This window comes from Carcharodon carcharias, chromosome 3, assembly GCF_017639515.1.
Source record: "Carcharodon carcharias isolate sCarCar2 chromosome 3, sCarCar2.pri, whole genome shotgun sequence".
Taxonomy (NCBI): Eukaryota; Metazoa; Chordata; class Chondrichthyes; order Lamniformes; family Lamnidae; genus Carcharodon; species Carcharodon carcharias.
In genome coordinates, this window is record NC_054469.1 from 53427156 (window position 1) to 53451555 (window position 24400).

The window sequence follows — 24400 nt, forward strand, 5'->3', positions numbered from 1 at the left end:
TGTTTTACTTTTGCGCCAGACAAGAATAAACAATTGTTGCAGTTCACCCATGCGCTCTTTCAATGTTTGCCATTGCCTATCCACCGTCATCCCTTTAAGTAACGCTCCCCAATCCATCATTGCCTACTCGTGCCTCATACCATCGTAGTTTCCTTTATTAAGATTCAGGACCCAAGTCTCAGCATCAACTACGCCACACTCCATTTTGATGAAGAATTCTGTCATATTATAGTCGTTCATCTCCAAGGGGTCTCGCACAACTAGATTGCTAATTATTCCTTTCTCATTGCATAATACCAAGTCGAGAATGGCCTGTTCTCTCGTTGGTTCGGCAATGTATTGGTCCAGAAAAATATCCTGTATACACTCCAGGAATTCCTCCTCTACCGTATTGTTACTCATTTGATCTGCCCAATCTATATGCATATTAAAGTCACCCATAATTACAAATGTTCCTTTATTACATGCGTCTCTAATTTCCCATTTAATGCTATTTCCAACATCACCACTACAGTTTGGGGGGTCTATGTACAATCCCCACTAATGTTTTTTGTCCCTTAGTATTTCTCAGCTCTACCCATACAGATTCCATATCATCGGAGCTAATATCTTTCCTCACTATTGCGTTAATTTCCTCTTTAACCAGCAATGCAACTCCACCACCTTTTCCTTTTTGTCTGTCCTTCCTAAATACTGAATACCCCTGTTGGTTCAGTTCCCATTCCTGGCCACCCTGCAGCCATGTGTCCATAATCCCAACTATATCAGAACTGTTTACATCTATTTGCGCGGTTAATTCATCCACTTTATTGTGAATGCTCCCCGCGTTAAGGCACGAAGCCTTAAAGCTTGTCTCTTTAACATTACTTGTCCCATTCCCACTATTTTTCACTGAGGCCCTGTTTGATTCTTGCCCTTGATTTCTCTATCACTTTTCTTATTCCATTTTCTGTCTTTTGTTCTTGTCTTTGATTCCCCTTCCTCTGACTCCTTGCATAGGTTCCCATCCCCCTGCCATTTTAGTTTAAACCCTCCCCAACCACTCTAGCAAATGTTTCCCCTTGGGCATCAGTCCCGGTCCTGCCCAGGTGTAATCTGTCCAGTTTGTACTGGTCCCACCTCCCCCGGAACCGGTCCCAATACCCCAGGAATCTGAAACCCTCCCCTTCACACCATCTCTTCAGCCACGTATTCATCCGATATATCCTGCTATTTCTACTCTGACTGGCACATAGCACTGGTAGTAATCCTGAGATCTCTATCTTTGAGGTCATATTTTTCAACTTACTTCCTAACTCCCTATATTCTGCTTTTAGGACCTCATCCCTTTTTTTACATATGTCATTTGTACCAATGTGTACCACGACCACTGGCTGTTCACCCACCCCCTTCAGAATGTCCTCTAGCTGCTCTGAGACATCCTTGACCCTAGCACCAGGGAGGCAACATACCATCTTGGAGTCTTGTTTACGGCCACAGAAACGCCTTTCTATTCCCCTTACAATTGAATCTCCTATAACTAATGCATTCCTGCACTTTTTACTCCTTCCCTGTGCAGCAGAGCTAACCGCGGTGCAACAAATTTGGCTGTTGTTGCTTTTTCCTGAGAGGCCATTCCCCCCAACAGTATCCAAAGTGGTATATCTGTTTTGCAAGGGAATAGTCACAGGAGATTCTTGCACTGCCTGCCTAGTCCTCTTGCTTTGCCTGGTGGTCACCGATTCCCTTCCTGCCTGCAGTGTGACCACCTTTCTATACATGCTATCCACGATACTGTCTGCCTCACGGATGCTCCACAGTGTCCCCAGTCACCGCTCCAGCTCCAAAACTCGGGCTTCCAGGAGCTGCAGCTGGAGACACTTCCTGCACACATGCTTGCCCCGGGCACTGGAAATGTGCCCAGCTTCCCACATAGAGCAGCAGGAGCACACCACGGTTTTGAGCTCTCCTGCAATGACTTACCCCTTTAAATTAAATTAAACCTTTTGGAAGGCACTTAATATCAATTACTCTTGGGCCCTTCTTCCCTGCTCCTCATTGTTACAGAATATAGGCCCTACAAACTCCTGACTCCTCTCGCTCTCCTCTTCAACTCCCGACTCTTCTCACGCTTCTCTTCAACTCCCGGCTCCTCTTGTGCTCCTTGTCAATTCCTGAGTCCTCTCACGGTCCTCTTCAACTCCCGACTCCTCTCACGCTCCTCTTCAACTCCCGACTCCTCTCGCGCTCCTCTTCAACTCCTGACTCCTCTCGCGCTCCTTTTCAACTCCCGACTCCTCTGCTGCTGACTGCCTGTCCCAGAGTCCTCCTCTCGCTCTATCCTCTAAGTCAACATTTACTTTTATTGAGGAAAATCTTAATTGTAGGCAACATATAGCAATTAATGTATTTTTAAAACACAGCAAACTCTATTAACTTTCCTTCTTATTTCTGTTTAAACAGGTTGTAAGGAATTTAAACATATAAAATGTTGTACTAGAACATGAAGATAGGATCCTTTAGTCTAGATCCAAACGAAACCTCTTTAATTTCTCCCTTCGTCTTTTTCTCAATCTCTACCTACCTCCCTCTTCTCTCATCTCTTCCTCCATCCTCATTTTCTTCCCTGCTCTTTGTCTCTTTATCTCTCAGACATGTGAAGCACCTGTTATGATCCCCGTAGAGACTGATAACTTATAAAAACGTATCTGAATTCGTAGTGACCATCTTAAGACCTTTACTACAACAAACGAACTAAAAGCAACATCGTCTAAATACTACTTAGTAGGCAACTAGCACTCTAAACTATGAAAAAGATACCCCCCCTTTTAAGTTTTTGACACAATTAAAAACCCCACACCATTGTTATATTTGAGTATTGCTGAAATAAGAGACTTTTTATTGAAGCTTTTTGAAGGACAATTTGCAAAGGGGACACCATTTTGTTACACAACAGGTAACGTCTGTTTAAGCAAAACAAATTAAGTGACAGCCATTCGCTGGTTCATTGGTCAAGGCATTGCCCTGAGGTATCAGAATCAAGCTGCCTGGCTTAAATTTCAAACAATGCTTGGCAGTTAACTGTCAGCCACCATCAACTGGTGCATTCTCCATGGCAACGCTTATACCAATCAGATTCCACTTGCCAGCCAATCAGCACTCTCCTTTCATGTGGTATAAATTGTTGTTCCTTTTGCAAATTGTCCTTACAAAGTCCACATTTCATGAATGAAAAAAAAAATTATGAGTGCAAGACGAAAAGCTTTGACAAAAAAAACTTTTTTCTGCTCTCTGCAGAACTGCAGTTTTTACAGGAACCAGCCGAACATCACTCTCAGCTTCCAATGGGTTCACTTCTCCCTGTTTCAGTGAGTTGTAACCGAGTGACTGTCAAAAGGCGTTTCTGTCAGTTTTCAGAAAAGTCCCGAACTGACTACCAATGTAAGGGCCGCTTGTGGCAATTCTATTCCCCGGCCACACCAGGACACATCTTTTGGAGTGTTTAGATTGTTAAGGGTGTGTTTCTTCAATTAGAAAATGTGTCCCCTTCCTCACTCTGCCTAGTAGTCCACAGAAAGGCAGCACCCTCTCTCTGCTGATCACACTAGCTCCAGTCTTTCTGAAAGTCCTCTCTCTTTCTGCTCAAAGAAACTGAGACAGAAAATTTAACCAGCTGCTCTTGCCTTTGTTTTCAGGCGTGAAACATGGTATGTATGTTTCAAGAGCTTCGCCTGGGCCCCGCCTGCCCCTTTGGTGACCAAGCCAAACAGCTTGTTGTTGGGCAGAATCATGGCAGATCACATGACTCTCTTCCCTCCATTTCACCTTGAATTAAAGAGATGGTTTAAAACATCATAGCCCAGACTTTCCAATCTCTGGGTGGTGGTACCCAGAGGGACCTCCCCTCTACCCCCTTGCCCAACAATATGAACTGGAGGACCCCTCAGAAGTCCCGAAGCATTAACATGGGAATTGTCATGGAAGTTTGGACTTCCAATGGGCAATTCCCCAGTGAATGGAACCCTCCGAAGCTCCGAGTTAAAGTCAGAGATTTTGGCGGTTCCAACTCACCTGAATAGTTACCCAAGAAATGTTGGAAGGATTAAGATCAGTTCTAACTCTTGCATAACTATACTGCTGACGCCCCAACCCCCCCCCCAACAAATCTCCACCAGACAACCTGGCCATCTCACCACTAGCCACCAGACTACCTCACCCCGACCCGACAACACCCACCCCCCACCCCGACAACATGACTACCCTCCTGACCACCTGACTACCCCCGACCTATGCTATCCCTTCACCCACTTAACTGCCACCCTACCCCCTCACCCACTTACCTGCTACCCTACCCCTCACCCACCTACCTCCCATCCTACCCCTTCACCTTCCACCCTACCCTCTGACCCACCCACCTGCCACCTACCTCCTCACCCACCAACTTATCTGCCACCCTACCCCTGCACTCAACTACTTGCCACCATACTCTACCCCCTCACAATTCACACTTACCTTCTCTTCATAGCTTCTCAAAGTGGCTTTCGGACCTTTAAACTTATCAGGATATCGCAGCTAGTACAGTAAAAAGGGGACATGGTTTGGCTTCCCCTGATGGTCCTGCCCTTTGAAGTAGGGACTCCCAGAACAGGTACACTCTACATTTCTGAGGAGGCCTGGTTCAGAAGTTCAGGCGAGAAATGCAGAACTCTGGTGCAAAGTAAGCAAATAGGAATGGAGAGGCACTCCGATGGTGATTGCCACTCCTTGGAAGGTTTTTCCTAAAACCTTGCATTTTAACACACCAGCATCCTCAGAAGTTAAAAATGTGGCTCAATGGATTAGAATTCTCCCTCTCTTGTCAACCTAAGCTTGTTTTCCCATTGTTTTAACTTCAATGCTAAGTAAAATAATTTAAGACAGTTCCAGCCATTTCCTAAATGGACTAAATCATGCTGCCTTAAGATTATTTTCCTCATATCACATTTGTTTCTTTTGCTAAAAAGATTAATGTTCCCTGGTTTTTTGACCCTTCTCCCAGTGGGAGCAGTTTCTCCTATCTATTCTGTCTAGACCCTTCATGATTTTGAACATCTCTGTCTCAATACCCTCTCAACCTTCTCTAAAGAGAACATCTCTGGCTTCACTAAACTATACTTGTAACTGAAGTTTCTCATCCCTGGAACCATGAAACCTTTTCTGCACTTTCCCCAGTGCCTTGATATCCTTCCTAAAGGTGGTACCAAGAATTGTGCCTAATTTTTTATTTTTTTTTTATTCATTCACGGGATGTGAGCTTCACTGACTGGGCCAGCATTTCTTGCCCATCCCTAGTTGCCCTTGAGAAGGTGATGGTGAGCTGCCTTCTTGAACCGCTGCAGTCCACATGGTGTAGGGAGGGAGTTTCAGGATTTTGACCCAGCGACAATGAAGAAGTGGATATATATTACCAAGTCAGGATGGTGAGTGACTTGGAGGGGAACTTCCAAGTGGTGGTGTTCCCATCTATCTTGCCATCCTTGTCCTTCTATATGGTAGTGGTTGTGGGCTTTAAAGGTGCTGTCGAAGGAGCCTAGGTGAATTCCTGTAGTCCATCTTGATGATGGTACACATTGCTGTTACTGTGCGTCAGTGGTGGAGAGAATGAATGTTTGTGGATGTGGTGCCAATCAAGTGGACTGCTTTGTCCTGGATATTGTCAAGATTCTTGAGTATTGTGGGAGCTGCACTCATCCAGGCAAGTGGGGAGCTTTCCATCACATTCCTGACTTGTGCCTTGTAGATGGTGGACAGGCTTTGGGGAGTCAGGTGGTGAGTTGCTCGTCACAGGATTCCTAGCCTCTGATGTGCTCTTGTAGCCACACAGTTTATATTAGCTAGTCCAGTTCAGTTTCTGGTCAATGCTAACCCCCAGGATGTTGATAGTGGGGGATTCAGTGATGTTAAAGCCATTGAACATCAAGGGGCAATGGTTGGATTCTCCCTTGCAGGACATGGTCATTGCCTGACACTTGCATGTTTCGAATGTTACTTACCACTTGCCAGCCCAAGCCTGGATATTGTCCAGGTCTTGTTGAATTTGGACATGGACTGCCTCAGTATCTGAGGAGTCGTGAATGGTGCTGAACACTGTGCAAACATCAGCAAACATCCCTACTTCTGACCTGATGATGGAAGGAAGGTCATTGATGAAACAGCTGAAGATGGTTGGGCTGAGGACATTACCCTGAGGAACTCCTGCAGTGATGCCCTGGAGCCAAGATGACTGACCTCCAACAGCTACAATCCTTTGTGCTATGTATGACTCCAATCAGTGTAGAGTTTTCCCCCTGATTCCAATTGACACCAGTTTTGCTAGGCTTTCTTGATTCCACACTCGGTCAAATGCGGCCTTGATGTCAAGGGCAGTCACTCTCAACTCACCTCTGGAGTTTCGCTGTTTTGTCCATGTTTGAACCAAGGCTGTAATAAGGCCTGGAGCTGACTGGCCTGATGGAACCCAAACTGGGCATCAGTGAGCAGGTTATTGCTGAGCAAATGCCGCTTGATAGCACTGTTGATGACCTCTTACATTACTTTACTGATGATGGAGAGTAGACTGATGGGGCGATAACTGGCTGGGTTGGACTTGTCCTGCATTTTGTGTACAGGACATACCTAGGCACTTTCCCACATTGCTGGGTAGATACCAGTGTTGTGGCCGCACTGGAACAGCTTGGCTAAGGGCGCAGCTATTTCTGGAGCACAAGTCTTCAGTACCATTGCTGGAATATTGTCAGGACCCATAGCCTTTTCAGGATCCAGTGCCTTGAGCCATTTCTTGATATCATATGGAGTGAATCGAATTGGCTGAAGATTAGCATCTGTGATGCTGGGGACCTCTGGAAGAGGCTGAGATGGACCATCCACTTGGCACTTCTGGCTGAAGAAGCACTGATATGCTGGGCTCTTCCATCACTGAGGATGAGATGTTTGTGATTCTCCTCCTCCAGTGACTTATTTAATTGTCCACCATCATGTGTGACTGGATGTAGCAGGACTTTTTTTTTCCATTCATAGGATGTGGGTGTCGCTGGCCAGGCCAGCATCGATTGCCCATCCCTTATTCAGAGGGCATTAAGAGTCAACCACATTGCTGTGAGCCTGGACCCACATGTAGGCTAGACCAGACCAGGTAAGGTCAACAGATCTCTTTCCCTAAAGGGCATTAGGGAACCAGATGGGTTTTTACATCAACCAACAATGGTTTTGTAGTCATCATTAGACTTTTAATTCCAGATTTTTATTGAATTCACATTCTACCATCTGCTGTGGTGGGATTCGAACACGTGTCCCCAGAGCATTACCCTGGGTTTCTGGATTAATAGTCCAGTGACAATATTACTATGCCCTGCCTCCTCTGCAGAGCTTAAATCTGATTGGTTGTGGGATCGCTTAGCTGTATCATTTGCTGTTTGGCACGCAAGTAGTCCTGTGTTGTAGCTTCACCAGGTTGACACCTCATTTTTAGGTTTGCCTGGTGCTGCGCCTGGCATGCCCTCCTACACTCTTCATTAAACCAGGGTTGATTCCCTGGTAGAGTGGGGGACATGACGGGTCATGAGGTTACAGATTGTTTTTGTATACAATTCTGCTGCTGTTGATGGCCCACAGCGCCTCATGGATACCCAGTCTTGAGTTGCTAGATCTGTTCAGAATCTAACCCATTTAGCATGGTGGTAGTGCCACACAACACAATGGAATGTATCCTCAATGTGAAGGCGGGACTTCATCTCCACAATGACTGTGCAGTGCTCACTCTTACCGATACTGTCATGGACAGATGCATCTGTGGCAGGCAGGTTGGTGAGGATGAAGTCAAGTATGTTTTTCCCTCTTGTTGGTTCCCTCACCACCTGCCGCAGACCCAGTGTAGCAGCTATGTCATATGACTTGACCAGCTCGGTCAGTAGTGGTGCTACCAAGCTACTCTTTGCGATGAACATCAAAGACCCCCCAATTCTGCGCCCTTGCCACCCTCACTGACTCATCAGCTGAGGGAGGGCAGTACATGGTAATCGACAGGAAGTTTTCTTGCCATGTTTGACCTGATGCCACTTTATGGGGTCTGGAGTCGATGTTGAGGACTCCCAGGGCAATTTGCTCCCAACTGTATACCACTGTGCCGCCACCTTTACTGGGTCTGTCCTGCTGGTGGGACAGGTGGTGGTGTCTGGGACATTATCTGTAAGATTTGATTATCCTGAGGATGACTATGTCAGGTTGTTGCTTGACTAGTCTGTGAGACAGACTAGATGTTAGTAAGGGGGACTTTGCAGTGTCGACAGGGCTGAGATTGACGGTGCCTAGGTCGGTCGATCTGGTTTCATTCCTATTTTGTGACTTTGTAGCAGTTTTGACTTGCTAAGCCATTTAAGAGTCAACCACATTGCATCACATGTAGGCCAGACCAGGTAAGGACAATAGATTTCCTTCCCTAAATGGGCATTAGTGAACCAGATGGGTTTTTATGACAATCGTTTCATGGTTATCATTAGACTTTTAATTTCAGATTTTTATTGAATTCAAATTTCACCATCTGCCGTGTTGGTATTCAGAACCCAGTCCCCAGAGCATTGGCTTGGGTCTCTGGATTACTAGCCTAGCGACAATACCACAACATCACCACTTCCCCTGTTAATAGTGCTTCAGTTGAGGCCAAACAAATGAAAATCATATGTAAAATGTGTCCAGTGCAAGACTCATTTGATTCTGTAAAGAACATTTTCTTTATGTTAAAGGTACTATTATATAAATGCAAGTTGTTGTTTTAGTATATGGAAATAAATCATTTTTTTTACTCTTGTTAGAATTTTGTACTGCAAAAGAAACCCCCATCTACTCGTAAGACCCAGAAAACAGAAGTACCTGTTAGTGAGGAACTTGAGCAGAGTGAAAAGTTTAACGATTATCAGGAGAAGAATAAGTTTGAAAGAAAGAAGCAACCCCCAAAGCCTAAGACAAGGGATACAAAGAAAGAAGAAACTCCCTATATACATAAGAATCTGGACTCATCCCATCAGCTGTTGTAAGTGACTGAGTTTGAAATATTATGAACAATAGCTTGGAGCAATGTGTGCCTTCATATAAAAGTGATTAATGAAATATTTTCAGTTTTATAATATATTACCAAAATCATAGTGACCTGTAAACCGAAATAACCACATGACTCCCCAAATGAAGAAATTACAAGATAAGACCACTTTGTGTAACTTCTACTGTAAATTGAGTCAGAGTCAATGTAAATTAAACATAAATTAATAGGCAAATCATGGTTGGTATTACTATAAATTACACATGTTATAGCAGAAACAGTAGAGACTATTTCACTGGGTAAGTAGGCAGTCCACTCTGCTGTGTGGTTGCGGTTTCAACCATACAGTTTTTCCAAGCTGAATCCCAGTCCTTTTCCTTCAAGAACTTAGCTGAATTTCCATAAGCTGCAGCTTCTGCACAAACAGGGTTCCGCCTGTGCAATCTTTTTCATGATGGCGCACTTCTTTCCGGAAAGAAACAGCAGCAGCAGCAGTCCTAAATGTGCTCTCCGATTGCTCAGGATTCCAGCTCTCCTACTTGGCTTGCTGACCACCTTTCCTTTCCAGATCTTCTGCTTTCTCTTCACATCTGGCTACCATACGGCTTCCGTACTTTAACTTCCTTCTTTTTGGTACCACTTCAAGGTCCAGGATTGCCAGATCACATGGGCCAGTATTTCTAATTATCCACAAATTACAACTGATTGCTTTACAAACTCCTAAAAGTCTTTTTCAAACATTAAAAAAAAATACAGATTCCCCAAACACTTCTAAGTAATTCAAATTTTTCTTACTGTTACTGTTTCTGGGCCAAAGACCATCACAAATAAAACTCAAAGTTTATGAAATTTTCAGACTTCGTGGAAAGCCTAACACACAGATTGTCTTGGTAGTAGGCTAAAATAAAACATGAAGTTTGAAATGGCCCTGTTGAGTTCAAGTCTCCCACTTTTGGGAGCCATGCCCTGTTGCTGTCCCCACTGCTCCCACGGAAATAGAATGTGTTGAAAATGGGGGCGGGACTTCCGGACCAAGGTCCCACCCATCATTTTTAAAGGTGCCCGGAGTCTCCACAACTCTGCAAAAATCCAGGCTTCTGTCTTCTTCTGCTCAGCAATTTCCTTACCATGTCAATAATTTGCCTTCGATTCCATAAGCTTCAAATTTAGTTGACCGTCTCTAATAAGAGACTTCATCAAATGCCTTCTGGAAGCCCGTTTGAATAATATCCATAGAAATTCCCCTGTCCACTACTTCAGTCAACTCTTCATGAGACATGAGACATGACATAGGGCAGAATTTTTCAACCCCACCCGCTGCCGGGATCATCAGGTCATGCCAAAAGTCAATGGACTTTTGCTGGGCTGCTGCATTGCCCCCGGCGGGTTCCGCCATAGTGGCACCGAAGAATCCCGGCCATAGCCTTTACCAATCCATTCTGGCTCTCTGATCAACTGAAAATTTTAAAGGTGTTCAATCATGCTATGCTTAATTATAAACTCCAATAATTTCCTGACAACCGATGTTAGGCTAAGTGCTCAATCATTCCCTGGATCCCCTCTGCCAACTTTTTTGAGTAGTGGAGCGGCACACACAACCTTCCAATCTAAAGGAAAGACTCCTGAATGTAGGGAACTTTGGAAGATTATAGTTAGGACACCTTCAGTGTTCTTATCTATTTCTTTTAAAATATTGGGATAGAAACAAACTGGCCCTGTGAATTTACTGTGCTTCAGTGCCATTCATTTCTCCAATATTGCTAACTTGCTTACCTTCGTTTTGGTGAGTCCCTGTTCCTGAATCAATAATAGTTTTCTTGGGATGTCTGGCTTGCGGACTTTTTTTTCTTTACTCTTTGCAAGCTCCAACTGTCTGTGTCCATTATTGTATTCGATTGAGGAGAACTGACAGGGTTAGAGAGGGGAATATGGCTATGTGGAGAAACTTGTTTAAAGTCCTTCCAGTACATAATGGCTTATTTTATGGTTAAGTTTAGTATTTCTTTCAGAGTTATTTCATGTTGAAATGAGCTGTATTATAAATTACCTGTCCAGCTGAGTCATGTATCGAGATAATAGCTGAGATAACTGTTTAAAGATAAATTGAGCAAGTGATTGGTTCATTGAATAGTATCTTCTGCAACCCGACCGTAACTTTATAATAAACTTTACAATTTAAAGATCTCCCAATGCTTTATAACTAATGAAGTACTTTTCAATTGTAGTCACTGCTGGGCTCCCCACTGATGAAGGGGTTATTTTTGGAGCATTGTCCTCTGGTCAATTATTTAATTGCCCTCCATCATTCACGACTGAGTGTGACATGACTGCAGAGCTTTAATCTGAACCGTTGGATTGCATAGCATCTTGCTTCCAGTGTTTAGTATGCATGTAATCTTATGTTGCAACTTCACCAGGTTGGCACCTCACTTTTAGGTGTGCCTGATGTTAACCCTGGCATGCTTTCCTACATTCCTTACTGAACCAGGATTTATCCCCCAGCTTGATGGTAGTGATAGAGCGAGGAATATGCCAGGCCATGAAGTTACAGATTGTGATTGCATACAATTTAGCTGCTGTTGATGGCCAACAGTGTCTCATGGATGCCCAGTTTTGAGCAGCTACGTCTCTTCTGAAACTAAACTATTTAGCATGGTGATAGTTTTTTTTAATCCATTCATGGGATGTGGGCATCGCTAGCTAGGCCAACAATTATTGACCATCCTTAATTGCCCTTGAGAAGGTGGTGGTGAGCAACATTCTTGAACTGTTGCTGCCCATGTAGTGTAGGTATACCTGCAGTGATGTTAGGGAGGGAGTTCCAGGATTTTGACCCAGCGACAAGGAACAGCAATATATTTCCAAGTCAGGATGGTGAGTGGCTTGGAGGGGAATTTCCAGGTGGTGGTGTTCTCATCTGTCTGCTGCCCTTGTCCTTCTAGATGGTAGCAGTGGGGGGTTTGGAAGGTGCTGTTGAAGGAGCCTTGGCGAGTCCCCGTAGCATATCTTGTAGGTGGTATACACTGCTGCCACTGTGCATCGGTGGTAGAGGGAGTGTATGTTGAAGGTGGTGGATTTGGTGGCAGTCAAGCAGGCTACTTTGTCCTGGATGGTGTCAAGCTTCTTGAGTGTTGTGGGAGCTGCACACATCCAGGCAAGTGGAGCGCATTCCATCACACTCTTGACTTGTGCCTTGTAATTAGTGGACAGGCTTTGGGAGGTCGGGAGGTGAGTTACTAATCGCAAGATTCTGAGCCTCTGATCTGCTCTTGTAGCCACAGTATTTGTATGGCTAGTTTCTGGCTAATGGTAACCCCAAGAATATTTATAGTGGGGGATTCAGTGATGGTAATGCCATTGAATGTCAAGGGGCGATGGTTAGATTCTCTCTTGGTGGAGATGGTCATTGCCTGGCACTTGTGTGGTGTGAATGTTACTTTCCACTTGTCAGCCCAAGCCTGGATATTGTCCAGGTCTTGCTGCATTTGGACAAGGACTGCTTCAGGATCTGAGGAGAAGAGAATGATGCTGAACATTGTGCAATCATCAGTGAACATCCTCACTTCTGACCTTCTGATGGAAGGAAGGTCATAGTGTGACGATGGAGAGTGTTCCTAGTGTGAGGATAGGACATTGTCTTCACAAAGACTGTGATGTGGCCACTCCTATTAATACTGTGAAGGACAGATGCATCTGCAAGAGGCAAATTAATGAGGATGAGATTAAGTAGGCTTTCTCTCTTGTTGGTTCTCACACCCCTGCCGCAGGCCTAGCCTGCCAGATCCATGTTCTTCGGGTCTCAGCTAGCTCAGTTAGTAGTGATTCTGTTGAACCACTGTTGGTGATGGACATTAAAGTCCACCACGCAGAGTTTATTTTGTGTCGTTGCTACCTTTATTGCTTCTTCCAAGTTTTGTTCAACATAGAGAAGCATTAGCTCATCAGTTGAGGAATGATTGTAAATGGTAATCAGTTGGAGTCTTCCTTGTCCGTGTTTGACCTGATGCCATGAGACTTCATGGCTCTGGAGTCAAATGTTGAGAACTGCCAGGGCAACTGTACACTCCTGTGCGTCTATCTCTGGTGGGACAGGGCATACACAGGTATGTGATGGAGATATCCGGTTCATTGCTTGTAAGGTATGATTGGTGAGTATGACTATATCAGGCAGACACCTCTTCCAAAATTGGCACATGTCCCCAGATAAGACCATAAGACATAGGAGCAGAAATTAGGCCAATCGGCCCATCGAGTCTGCTCCGTCATTCAATCATGGCTGATAGGTTTCTCAACCTCATTCTCCCGCCTTCTCCCCGTAACCTTTAATTCCCTTACCAATCAAGAACCTATCTATCTCGGTCTTAAATACACTCAATGACCTGGCCTCCACAGCCTTCTGTGGCAATGAATTCCATTGTTTCACCACTCTCTGGCTAAAGAAGTTTCTCCTCATCTCTGTTCTAAAAGGTCTTCCCTTTACTCTGAGGCTGTGCCCTTGGGTCCTAGTCTCTCCTACTAATGGAAACATCTTCCCCATGTCCACTTTATCCAGGCCTTTCTGTAAGTTTCAATCAGATGCCCCCTCATCCTTCTAAACTCCATCGAGTATAGACCCAGAGTCCTCAAACGTTCCTTATATGTTAAGCCTTTCATTCCTGGGATCGTTCTTGTGAACCTGCTCTGGACCCTCTCCAGGGCCAGCATATCCTTCCTGAGATACGGGGCCCAAAATTGCTCACAATATTCTAAATGTGGTCTGACCAGAGCCTTATAAAGCCTCAGCAGCACATCCCTGCTTTTATATTCTAGTCCTCTTGAAATAAATGCCAACATTGCATTTGCTTTCCTAACTACCGACTCAACCTGCAAGTTAACCTTAAGAGAATCCTGGACTAGGACTCCCAAGTCCCTTTGCACTCCAGATTTCTGAATTCTCTCTCCCCATATAGAAAATAGTCCATGCCTCTATTCTTCCTACCAAAGTGCATGACCTCATACTTCCCCACGTTGTATTCCATCTGCTACTTCTTTGCCCATTCTCCTAACTTGTCTAAATCCTTCTGCAGCCTCCCTGCCTCCTCAATACTACCTGTCCCTCCACCTATCTTTGTATCATCTGCAAACTTAGCCAGGATGCCCTCAGTTCCTTCATCTAGATCATTAATGTATAAAGTGAAAAGTTGTGGTCCCAACACTGACCCTTCAGGAACTCCACTAATCACCGGCCGCCATCCTGAGAAGGACCCCCTTATCCCCACTCTCTGCCTCCTGCCAGACAGCCAGTCTTCTATCCATGCTAATACCTTGCCTCTAACACCATGGGCTCTTATCTTACTGAGCAGCTTCCTGTGCGTCACCTTGTCAAAGGCCTTCTGGAAGTCCAAGTAGATAACATCCATTGGCTCTCCATTGTCTAACCTACTCGTTACCTCCTCAAAGAATTCTAACAGATTTGTCAGGCATGACCTCCCCTTGATGAAACCATGCTGACTTTGCCTGATTTTACCATGCACTTCCAAGTATTCTGAAATCTCATCCTTATTAGTGGATTCTAAAATCTTACCAACGACCAAGGTCAGGCTAATCGGCCTGTAATTTCCCATCTTTTGCCTCACTCCCTTCTTAAACAGGGGGGTTACATTAGCGATTTGCCAGTCCTCTGGGACCCTCCCTGACTCCAGTGATTCCTAAAAGATCACTACTAATGCCTCCACTATCTCTTCAGCTATCTCCTTCAGAACTCTGGGGTGTAATCCATCTGGTCCAGATGATTTATCCACCTTCAGACCTTTCAGTTTTCCTAGCATCTTCTCCTTGGTAATGGCCACCATACTCACCTCTGCCCCCCAACTCTCTTGAATTTTGAGGATGTCACTCGTGTCTTCCACTGTGAAGACTGACGCAAAGTACCTATTCAGTTCCTCCTTTGTTCCCCACTACTACTTCTCCAGCGTCATTTTCCAGTGGCCCAATGTCCACTTTTGCCTCTCTCTTACCCTTTATATATCTAAAAATACTCTTGCAATCTTCTTTTATATACAGGCTAGTTTACCCTCATATTTAATCTTCTCCCTCCTTATTTCTTTTTTAGTTGTCCTCTGTTGGTCTTTGTAGGCTTCCCAATCCCCTGGTTTCCCAGTGCTCTTCACCGCATTGTATGCTTTCTCTTTAGCTTTTATGCTGTCCCTGACTTCCCTTGTCAGCCACGGTTGCCTCGTCCTCCCTTTAGTATGCTTCTTCTTCCTAGGGATGAATTTTTGCTGTATCTCCCAAATTACTCCCAGAAACTCCTGCCATTGCTGTTCCACTGTCTTTCCTGCTAGGCTCATCTCCCAGTCAATTCTGGCCAGCTCCTCCCTCATGTCTTTGTAGTTGCCTTTATTCAACTGTAATATGGTAACATCTGATTCCAGCTTTTTCCTCTCAAATTGCTGGGTAAATTCTATCATATTATGGTCACTTCCTCCTAAGGGTTCCTTCACCTTAAGCTCCCTTATCAAATCTGCCTCATTACACATCACTAAATCTAGAATTGCCTGTTCCCTAGTGGGCTCCACCACAAGCTGCTCCAAAAAGCCATCTTGTAGACATTCCACAAATTCCTTTTCTTGGGATCCACTACCAACCTGATTTTCCCAGTCTACCTGCATATTGAAATCCCCCATGATCACTGTGACCTTGCCTTTCTTACACACCTTTTCTATCTCCCGGTGTATTTTGTGCCCCACATCCTGACTTGATGTTACTGAAGCAGGACTTTACTGGGTTGACAGGGCAGCGTATGCCTTTGTTGTTCCCAGTGCCTAGGTCAATGCCAGCTAGTCCATCTGGTTTTACTCTTAATTGACATTTCTGTATCAGTAGCTTGCTAGACCATTTCAGAGATACTTAAGTGTCAAACACATTGCTGTGGGACTGGAGTCACATGTAGGCCAGACCAGGTAAGGATGGCAGATATCTTCCCCAAAGTGTGTTATTGAATCAGATGGGTTTTTACAACAATCTTGTAGTATCATTGATCATTATTGATGAGTTGAGCATTTTAATTCCAAATTAATTAATTAATTGAATTTAAAAATATCCAGCTGCCCCAGTGAAATTTGAACCCCTGTTTCTGGATTTAGTCCAGGCCACTGAATTACTAGTTCAATAACTTTACCACTGTGCTACTGTCAGATACCAGCTGATGCTGAGCTCATGGTTAACCTTAGATCTGTTGCATGATCGCAATGTTTATCTGTTTTTCTTCCAGTTTCTTCAGGACAATACCATGGTACTCTCCAATAGGCTTCAAGATCACTTAAATGCTACTTATTGCTGTTGAATTGATAACTACATATGAACACACGAATTAGGAGCAGGAGTAGGTCATTCGGCCCCTCGAGCCTGCCCTGCCATTTAATAAGATCATGGTTGATCTGAATGTAACCTCAATCCCACATTCCTGCCTACCCCGGTAGCCTTTCAGCCGCTTGTTAATCAAGAAGTTATCTAGCTCTGCCTTCAAAATATTCAAAGACTCTGCTTCCACTGCCTTTTGAGGAAGACAGTTCCAAAGACTCACAACCGCCTGAGAGAAAAAAATTCTCCTCATCACTGTCTTAAATGAGCGACCCCTTATTTTTAGATAGCGACCCCCAGTTCTAGATTCTTCCACAAGAGGAAACATCCTCTCCGTATCCATCCTGACAAGACCCCTCAGGATCCTAAAGGTTTCAATTAAGTCGCCTCTTACTCTTCTAAATTCCAGTGGTCACAAGACTAACCTGTCCAGTCTTTCCTCATAAGACAACCTGGCCATTCCTGGTATTAGTCCAGTAAACCTTCTCCGAACTGCTTCTAACGCATTTACATCTTTCTTTAAATAAGGAGATCAGTACCGTGTACAATACTCCAGATGAGATCTGACCAGTGGCCTGTACAACTGAAGCATAGTCTCCCTACTTTTGTAATCAATTCCCCTTATAATAAGTGATAACATTCTATTGGCTTTCCTAATTACCTGTTGTACCTGCGTACTAACATTTTGTAATTCATGCACTAGGACAACCAGATCCCTCTGAATCTCAGAGCTCTGCATTCTGTCACCATTTAGATAATAAGCTTCCTTTTTATCCTTCCTGCCAAATTGAACGATTTCACATTTGCCCACATTATACTCTATTTGTCAAATCTTTGCCCACTCACTTGACCCATCTATGTCACTTTGTAGCCTCCTTACATCCTCTTCATAATTTACTTTCCTACCTATCTTCATGTCATCAGCAAATTTAGCCACCATTCCTAAGGTCCCTTCATCCAAGTCATTTAGATAAATTGTAAAAAGTTGAGGCCCCAGCACTGACCCCTGTGGCACACCACTCGTCACATCCTGCCAACCAGAGAGTGACCCGTTCATGCCAACTCTCTACTTTCTGTTAGCTAAACAATCTAGCTAACCAAACAGCTTTGACTCTCCTTGTTATCCCAATAACTTTTCCAAATTATCTGAAAATCAGAAGAATGAGTTGGAATAAAATTAGATTTTTCTGTTTTTATATACCTTTTTAAGGGTTTCAGTTATGATTTGCTGATTTATTCTAAGTATGATATCTATAGAGCTCTCAAAAGTAATTTCCTTTGTTTTTTTTAAAGCTCAAAGGAGGAAAAAACTCAAATGAAAGACCAGGACCCCAAGAAGACTAAACAAGAGAAAGAAAATGTTGATATTGTCACAACCAAGAAGCACAAGTGCAAAGCAGCTCAAGAAAAAAGACTTTTGCTGCAGAGAATGTGAGTATTAACTTTCTTTTCTAATTATTCTTTTTTTTTCATTCATTCATGGGATCTGGGTGTCATTGGCTAGACTAGCATTTATTGCCCATCCCTAACTGCCCTTGAGAAGATGGTGGCGAGTTGCCTTCTTGAACCGTTTCGTCTATGTGGTATAGGTACACACATGAGATGCCCTATGTGCATGTATGCTACAACATAAAACCCTATACATTCTGATAGGATTGTAAGTCCTACGTCACACTCAGCATTGTGGGCATGGTTTGATTATGGACAAGTTGGTGGCATGTGCCCCTCATTTACAGTCACTGGCGTTCATGTGAGGGAACCAGGTTGTGAATAACTTTATTACCATGTGTGTTTACAATGTGATGAGGCCCATGGTTATGATGGTGAGGGTTTCTGCCATTTGAGTGTGACTGAGTTCAATTCATTGATATCTGTTCTCTCCCTTGTGGGATTTGGGCAGTCCCTTGAATAATTGTGGAATCAATGTACAAGGTTTTTCAGGTGGAATTATGTCACTAGGGACTGGCTGATGGCAGTTGTGATATCAGAGGACCTTATGATAAGCGATGATCCCTTCCTTCACAGAGTCAGCCCTGGCTACGTGGCCAAGCCTCCCAGCTGCTCTGCCGTTGGCAGCCTCCTTATCCTCATCCATTTTGGAAACTTCCCAATGAACATGGGCTTCTTCCTCCTTCTCACCTTCCTCTTCCTCAAGAGGTTGGAGCTCTGCCCATGGTCTCATCGTCATTGATTTCTAGGCCCCTTTGCTGTGCAGTGTTGTGCAGCATGCAGCACACCACTACTAGATACCCTTGCTGTGGTACATTGCAGAGCTCCACCTAAGCACATGAAGTGCATCTTTAAAATGCCAGTTGCCTGCTCGATGGTGCTCCAGGTGATGATATGGCTGCTGTTGTGGTTGTGCTCTCTCTCTCTCTCTCTCTCTGTTTGTAGGCCCCTAAAGGGGGTCATTATCCAAGTTCTTAAGGGATAGCCCTTGTCCACTAGAAGCCAACCACAGACCTGCATCGGTGGCTGAAATAGATGAGGGAGGTGTGAACTCCTTAGTATGAAGGAGTCTTGGCAGCTGCAAGGGAACCTCCTCACACATGGGGGAGATCGTGGCTTAATATCGCTGGACTAGTAATCCGGAGACCCAGGCTAATACTCAATGCTCTAAAGACATGGGTTCAAATTCCACCACAGCAGCTGGTGGAATTTGAACTCAGTTGATAAAGCTGGAATTATAAAGCTAGTTTCAGTAATGGGGATCATAAAACTATCATTGATTGTTCACTAATGTCCTTTAGGGAAGGAATTCTGCCATCCTTACCTGGTCTGGCCTATATGTGACTCCAGACCCACAGCAATGTGGTTGACTCTTAACTGCCCTCTGAAATGACCTAGCAAGGTCAGCTCAAGGGCAATTAGGGATGGGCCCACATCTCATGAAAGAATAAAGATAAAAAAGATAGAACTTGTAGGCACATTGATTGAGTGGAAAGACTTCCAATTGACAAACGCGTCTGTATGTTGGATTGGGGCATTTAAGGCAATATAGGTGTGATCAATAATACCCTGCACCTGAATGAAGCCTGCAAATTGGGCAAAGATGTGGCTCTCTGCATCTGAGACACAAAATCTATAAGGAAACTAATGTGATCCCCCACAGAAGCAAACAGGGGATTAGTTACAGCTTTTATGCAACTGTGTGCTGCTGACTGAGATATATCAGACAAGTCCTCTGAAAGATCTTGAGGCATATAAGTTGAGCAACGGTTATCTTCACAGCCACTGGTAGGGCATGGGGGTTGATGGATTGTTGCTGCTGAACCATATGACATATGTCTGTCACCACCTCACGGCTTAGCTTCATTCACCTATGGCACTTGTTCTCCATCATCTTGAGGTAGGATATCATAGTTCTGTACACCCCATAGTGTTGTACCTGGTTGTCCTACTCTCCTCCTCCACCTTCCTGGTGCGCATGCAGCAGCTTCTTCCTCCTGACCTCCTGCTTTCCCTCTGACCCCCGGCTGCTCATGGTGACTGGCTTCCATGACCTCTATGTGCGAGGGTACCATGCCCATCTTCTATGTTCCTTCGCATGAAGTACTACATGTCCTTCTTCAGCACAAAGTTCTTCCTGGTACCTGGGTGCATGAGTCAGTAGGGGCAAAATTAATTTCCCTACGAGAACAGGAACTCCACCCTTCTAATCCCTCGGGTTAAAAGAAGACAGTTGGAATTTATTTTCTGGGGACACTTCTGGGGCTATGAATAAAAGTTTAAAAAAAGTTCCACAAGGATACCCTGGCTATCCAAAGAAATACACCAAGTTCAGACTTGCTCTTACTAGGTCTACTTTGCACAATTCGAGTTGCATGCTCCTAGGCTATCAAAATCTGACTAGAGTAGAGGTAGCTGATGACTTAAAAGGCCAGCTGCCTCCGTAAAATGTGCATGCATGAAACACACCCCACCCACGCCCCCACCCCACCGCGAAAATGGGAAGTACTGTGTTCGGGGGCAGGACTTATGATTTTCAGGCAGTTCAGCTATTTTCACCATGACAGAGAGGCTCTCCATGATGGTGAAAATTTGGGCCTATGTTAACAGATGTATGTGAGGAGCAGCATGTAGATGAGAAATAGGAGTGGGTCAGGGAGTGATCCTTACAGAATTCCAAAGGTCTCTGGGCTGCACTCTTTCATGCACTATAAATAAATATAAATCATCGTGGGGTTGCAGAAACAGAGAGAACTGTGTATTCAGATACATAGATCTTTGAAGGTGGGAGGACAAGTTGATATAGCTATTAAAAAGGTACACAGGATCCTTGGGTTTAAAATAGATGCATAGGTACAAATGCAAGGAAGTAATGCTAAATTTTTCTAAGTTGCATATTCGGCCTCAGCTGGAGCATTGTGTTCGATACTTTGCACCACACTATAGAAAAGATATCAAAACCTTGGAGAGAGTGCTGAAGAGATTTGGCTAGCATCACCTTGGGCAGGATCCCAACAAGGGTGGTCGAAATACTCACCTTTTGTGGCTAAGAGATCATTTGTAGGGGTACAAAAATGCTCTGTGACAGGAAACAGAGAGTCATGGTTAATGGATGCTTTTAGGGCTAGAGGAAAGTTTGTGGTGGAGTTCCCCAGGGATCCTGGCTTTTCTTATATATATTCATGACTTAGACCTTGATTTACATGCACAATTTCAAAATTTGTGGATGATGTGAAACTTGGAACCATTGTAAACTGTGGGGAGGTTAGTGAGAACTTCAAAAGGACATAGACAAGTCAGTGGAATGGATGGACAGGTGGCAGATGAAGTTCAATGTGGAGAAATGTGAAGTAAATAATTTTGGTAGGAAGTGCCTGAAGAGACAACACAAAATAAAGGGTACAACTCTAAATGGGATGCAAGAGCAGAGGGACCTGGATGTATCAGTGCATAAGCCATTGAAGGTGGCAAGACAGGTTGAGAGAGCAATTAATAAGGTATACAGTATCCAAGGCTTTATTAATAGGGCCATAGAATATAAGAACAAGGAGAGTATGTTGAACTTGTACAAAGCACTAGCTCAGCTTCAGCTGGAGTATTGCATCCAGGTCCGAGTGTCGCACTTTAGGAAAGATGTGAAGGCATTAGAACAGGCTTTTCCAACGTTTTAGCTTTGGCGGGTGGGACACATTTCCATTTGTTTAAGGGGCCAACGAGCAAATTTCTGAAAGATAAAGTTTGGTATAACTTTAAAATGAATTTGAAAAAAACAATGTTGGGTTGAATTTTTTGTGCCCGTTGGCGTCAGGCGTGTTCAGCGAGAAGGCCAAAAATCGGTTTAACTATGTTGTGAAAACAGTTTGCAATCATCCGTTCTGCCCGTCAATGGCGGGTTGCGTTCCCCCCATTGGATGTCGGGAACCTCATTGTAATACACCTGCATATCATTATAAGACCAACCTGCTGGAATCGAAGCCCACACAGGATCGTCCGCCCACGTTGGCGAGAAAACATGTAGTGCAGAACACGTCTTGATAAGTGTGATATGCAGAAGTCAGGAGTTATCGCCAGGGCCTTGCTCACATTGCAAACAGCTGAGGAGCAGAAGATGCTGGAGCCTGACAGCAACGGGGCCCTGGAGGAATGTCTGTGACATACTGGGTGGATTCTCATGGACATGGCTCCACTGCAAAGCAGCTCATGGAAAGTGGAAAGTCACCGTTGAGGGTTTGCTCACGACAGATGGTCGTTGGGGTGGAGAAGAAGGTCCAGCTTTGTTTGGGAGAGGAAGATGTACCGGGAGTGGTGGGAGTGGGGGGGGCGGGTGGTGATGGGGAGGTCTAGGGTCAACTGGGAGAGGAAATAGTGTCAGGGAGGGTGGGTGAGGTTGCAGGGATGGAAGGAAGGCATCGGGGTGGTGGGTGTGGTTGGGGGGTTAATGAAGGTGTTGGGGGATCAGGTTGGGAAGGGGGGAACAAAGGTGTTGATGGGGGAAGGACTACGGGGGAGGTGGAGAAGGGGATAATGGGGGAGAAGACGGCAACTGGGAAGATGGGTGGGAGATGTAAGGGAAGGAGTTTGGATGGGGGGAAGGATTGCGGAGAAGAGAAGGCGTCCGGAGGGAGGAAGGAGTGCAGAGAGGGGAGGGAGTAAAGGTGGAGGAAGAAGTAAGGATGCAGGAAGGGGAAAGGACTAGGGGTGGATGGGAGCCCAGGGGGTGGGGGCTAAGGAGCTCCAAGGGGGGACGGAATCTGGAGTGGGGGGATGTCCAGGTGAACATGCAAGGGAGGGCTATGATGGGTCTATGACTTCCACCTGGGGAGCGAACTGAGGGTGGGCATGGTACAAGTGAATGGTGAGAATGACTGAAGGCAGAGTGGGACGGTGAGGGTGTGACAGTATCTGTAGAAGGAATGGTGAGGGTGGCTGGAGGGGACTCGGACCCTGTGATGGGAAGGACGAGTTTGGGGAGGTTAATGGGGGTGGGATTTTAGGTAAGGAAGGGAATGAGCACGTTCACCTGGACATCCCAAAAGAAAACGGTTGTGGCTGGTAGGTCATAGAGGGTGGAAGGTGATACCGGGGGGTTGACATTGAATGGGGAAAGGAAATGGGCAACAAGGGGAATGGAAAGTACAGGGGAGTGAAAGAAAAACTGTAGCATTACCATGCTGTCTAAATTGAAAGTGAAACAAGAGTCGTGGTGGGCGAGAACAAGTGCTGCATGGAAGTGTGATCAGTGGGTGGGCGGCCATGCAGGTTAGCTCAGATGGTCAACTGAAAGCGAACCCTAGCAGACAGCATTAAAAATGCTCAGGACATTGAGTTGAGTGTGATACAACAGGATCAGTGTGCGGGTGAGAGTGCTTGCACAAGGCTCCAAAAGACCCTGGCACACACATACACACATATATTTCTCCTTCCAGAAATACTCATGTGCTGGGTGCGTACAGCTGAACTGCTAATGGTGGGGGATGTAGTGGGACTTGTGAAGCCTGTCAATGAAGCTGAAAGACACCATTACACATTATTCAGTGAAAGTGAATACATGTGTATTCTGTGTTTCTGTATTTCCAGATTGTAAAGTGGCTAAATGTGTTCACCTGTGCAACTGTCGTCAGAACTTTTAAACATCTTAGACTTCTAATTGCTGCCCTGACATCCGCAGCACGGGTGGACACGGCCTGTACAATTGTTGGCCCTGTTGCCTCTGATGCCTTCAGCGTGGGCCCTTTGGAGAGCCGAGACCTTTGGGGCCTTGGCTTGCTTTGGCTTTCCTCCCGTGGGCCAGCTGCTCCCTCTATGGCGACGAGGATCAGATTGAAGGGGTCACAGGCAAAGGGGGCTCAGAGGGAGCAGACAGCCTCTGAGATTCCTGAGTGGATGACGCAGGGGTGTCCAGCTGCCGCTCCTCCTCCCTTGGGGTGCCCGGGCACCCAGACCTGACTCCTTGAGGAAAAGGAGCACCTGGGGGAACATTGAAGTGCCCCATTTTCCTCTCGGCTCTCCACTGCAGGAACACACCTATGGCTACCGTGATGGAGTGCAGGTCTGCATACATCTCTGCATTGTGCTGGACCAGGGTCTCCATGGCATCTGCCATCCTACCCATGGAGACCTCCATACGCATGCAAGTGGGCACCACTTCATCAGAGAGCAGGCGAATGCACTCCAACTCGCGTGCCACTCTGTTGAGGGCTTCCAACAGCTCTGCATGGTGTTCCCTTGCCTTCTGCTGACACTTCAGGATGAGTTGGAAAGCCAAATCCAGATGCTCATCATCTGACTCTAACCTCACAGATGCCTCTTTTCCAGCAATCCTCCGAGTGCCAGGGAGCTCGGCTAAACCTGCCCCCTCCTGCTGAGGATGTGTGTCTGTGCGGTGACCACCAGATTGTGAACCCAAGCCTGCTCTAAACCTCGGTCCCACCAAGGTGTGTGTCTTTGAGCTGGTGGAGGGTGGGGTAAGCCCTGTGAAGGGTCTTCCAGGCTGCTTATTTCCAGCTCTTCAATGGAGCAGGAGTCTTCTTGGCTGGTGGTGTGGATGTGGATGGAGCTGAG

At 45.3% G+C, this 24400-nt stretch overlaps 1 protein-coding gene across 1 annotated transcript in view; it reads left to right on the plus strand.

Moving 5' to 3' along the window:
- Nucleotides 1-24400, plus strand: part of odad2 (outer dynein arm docking complex subunit 2) — a 469867-nt gene that overhangs the window by 107103 nt on the left and 338364 nt on the right. The window contains exons 8-9 of the mRNA XM_041183936.1: nucleotides 8826-9043; nucleotides 17684-17821. Of these exons, the coding sequence (XP_041039870.1) occupies nucleotides 8826-9043; nucleotides 17684-17821 (356 nt within the window). The remainder of the gene's footprint in view (nucleotides 1-8825; nucleotides 9044-17683; nucleotides 17822-24400) is intronic.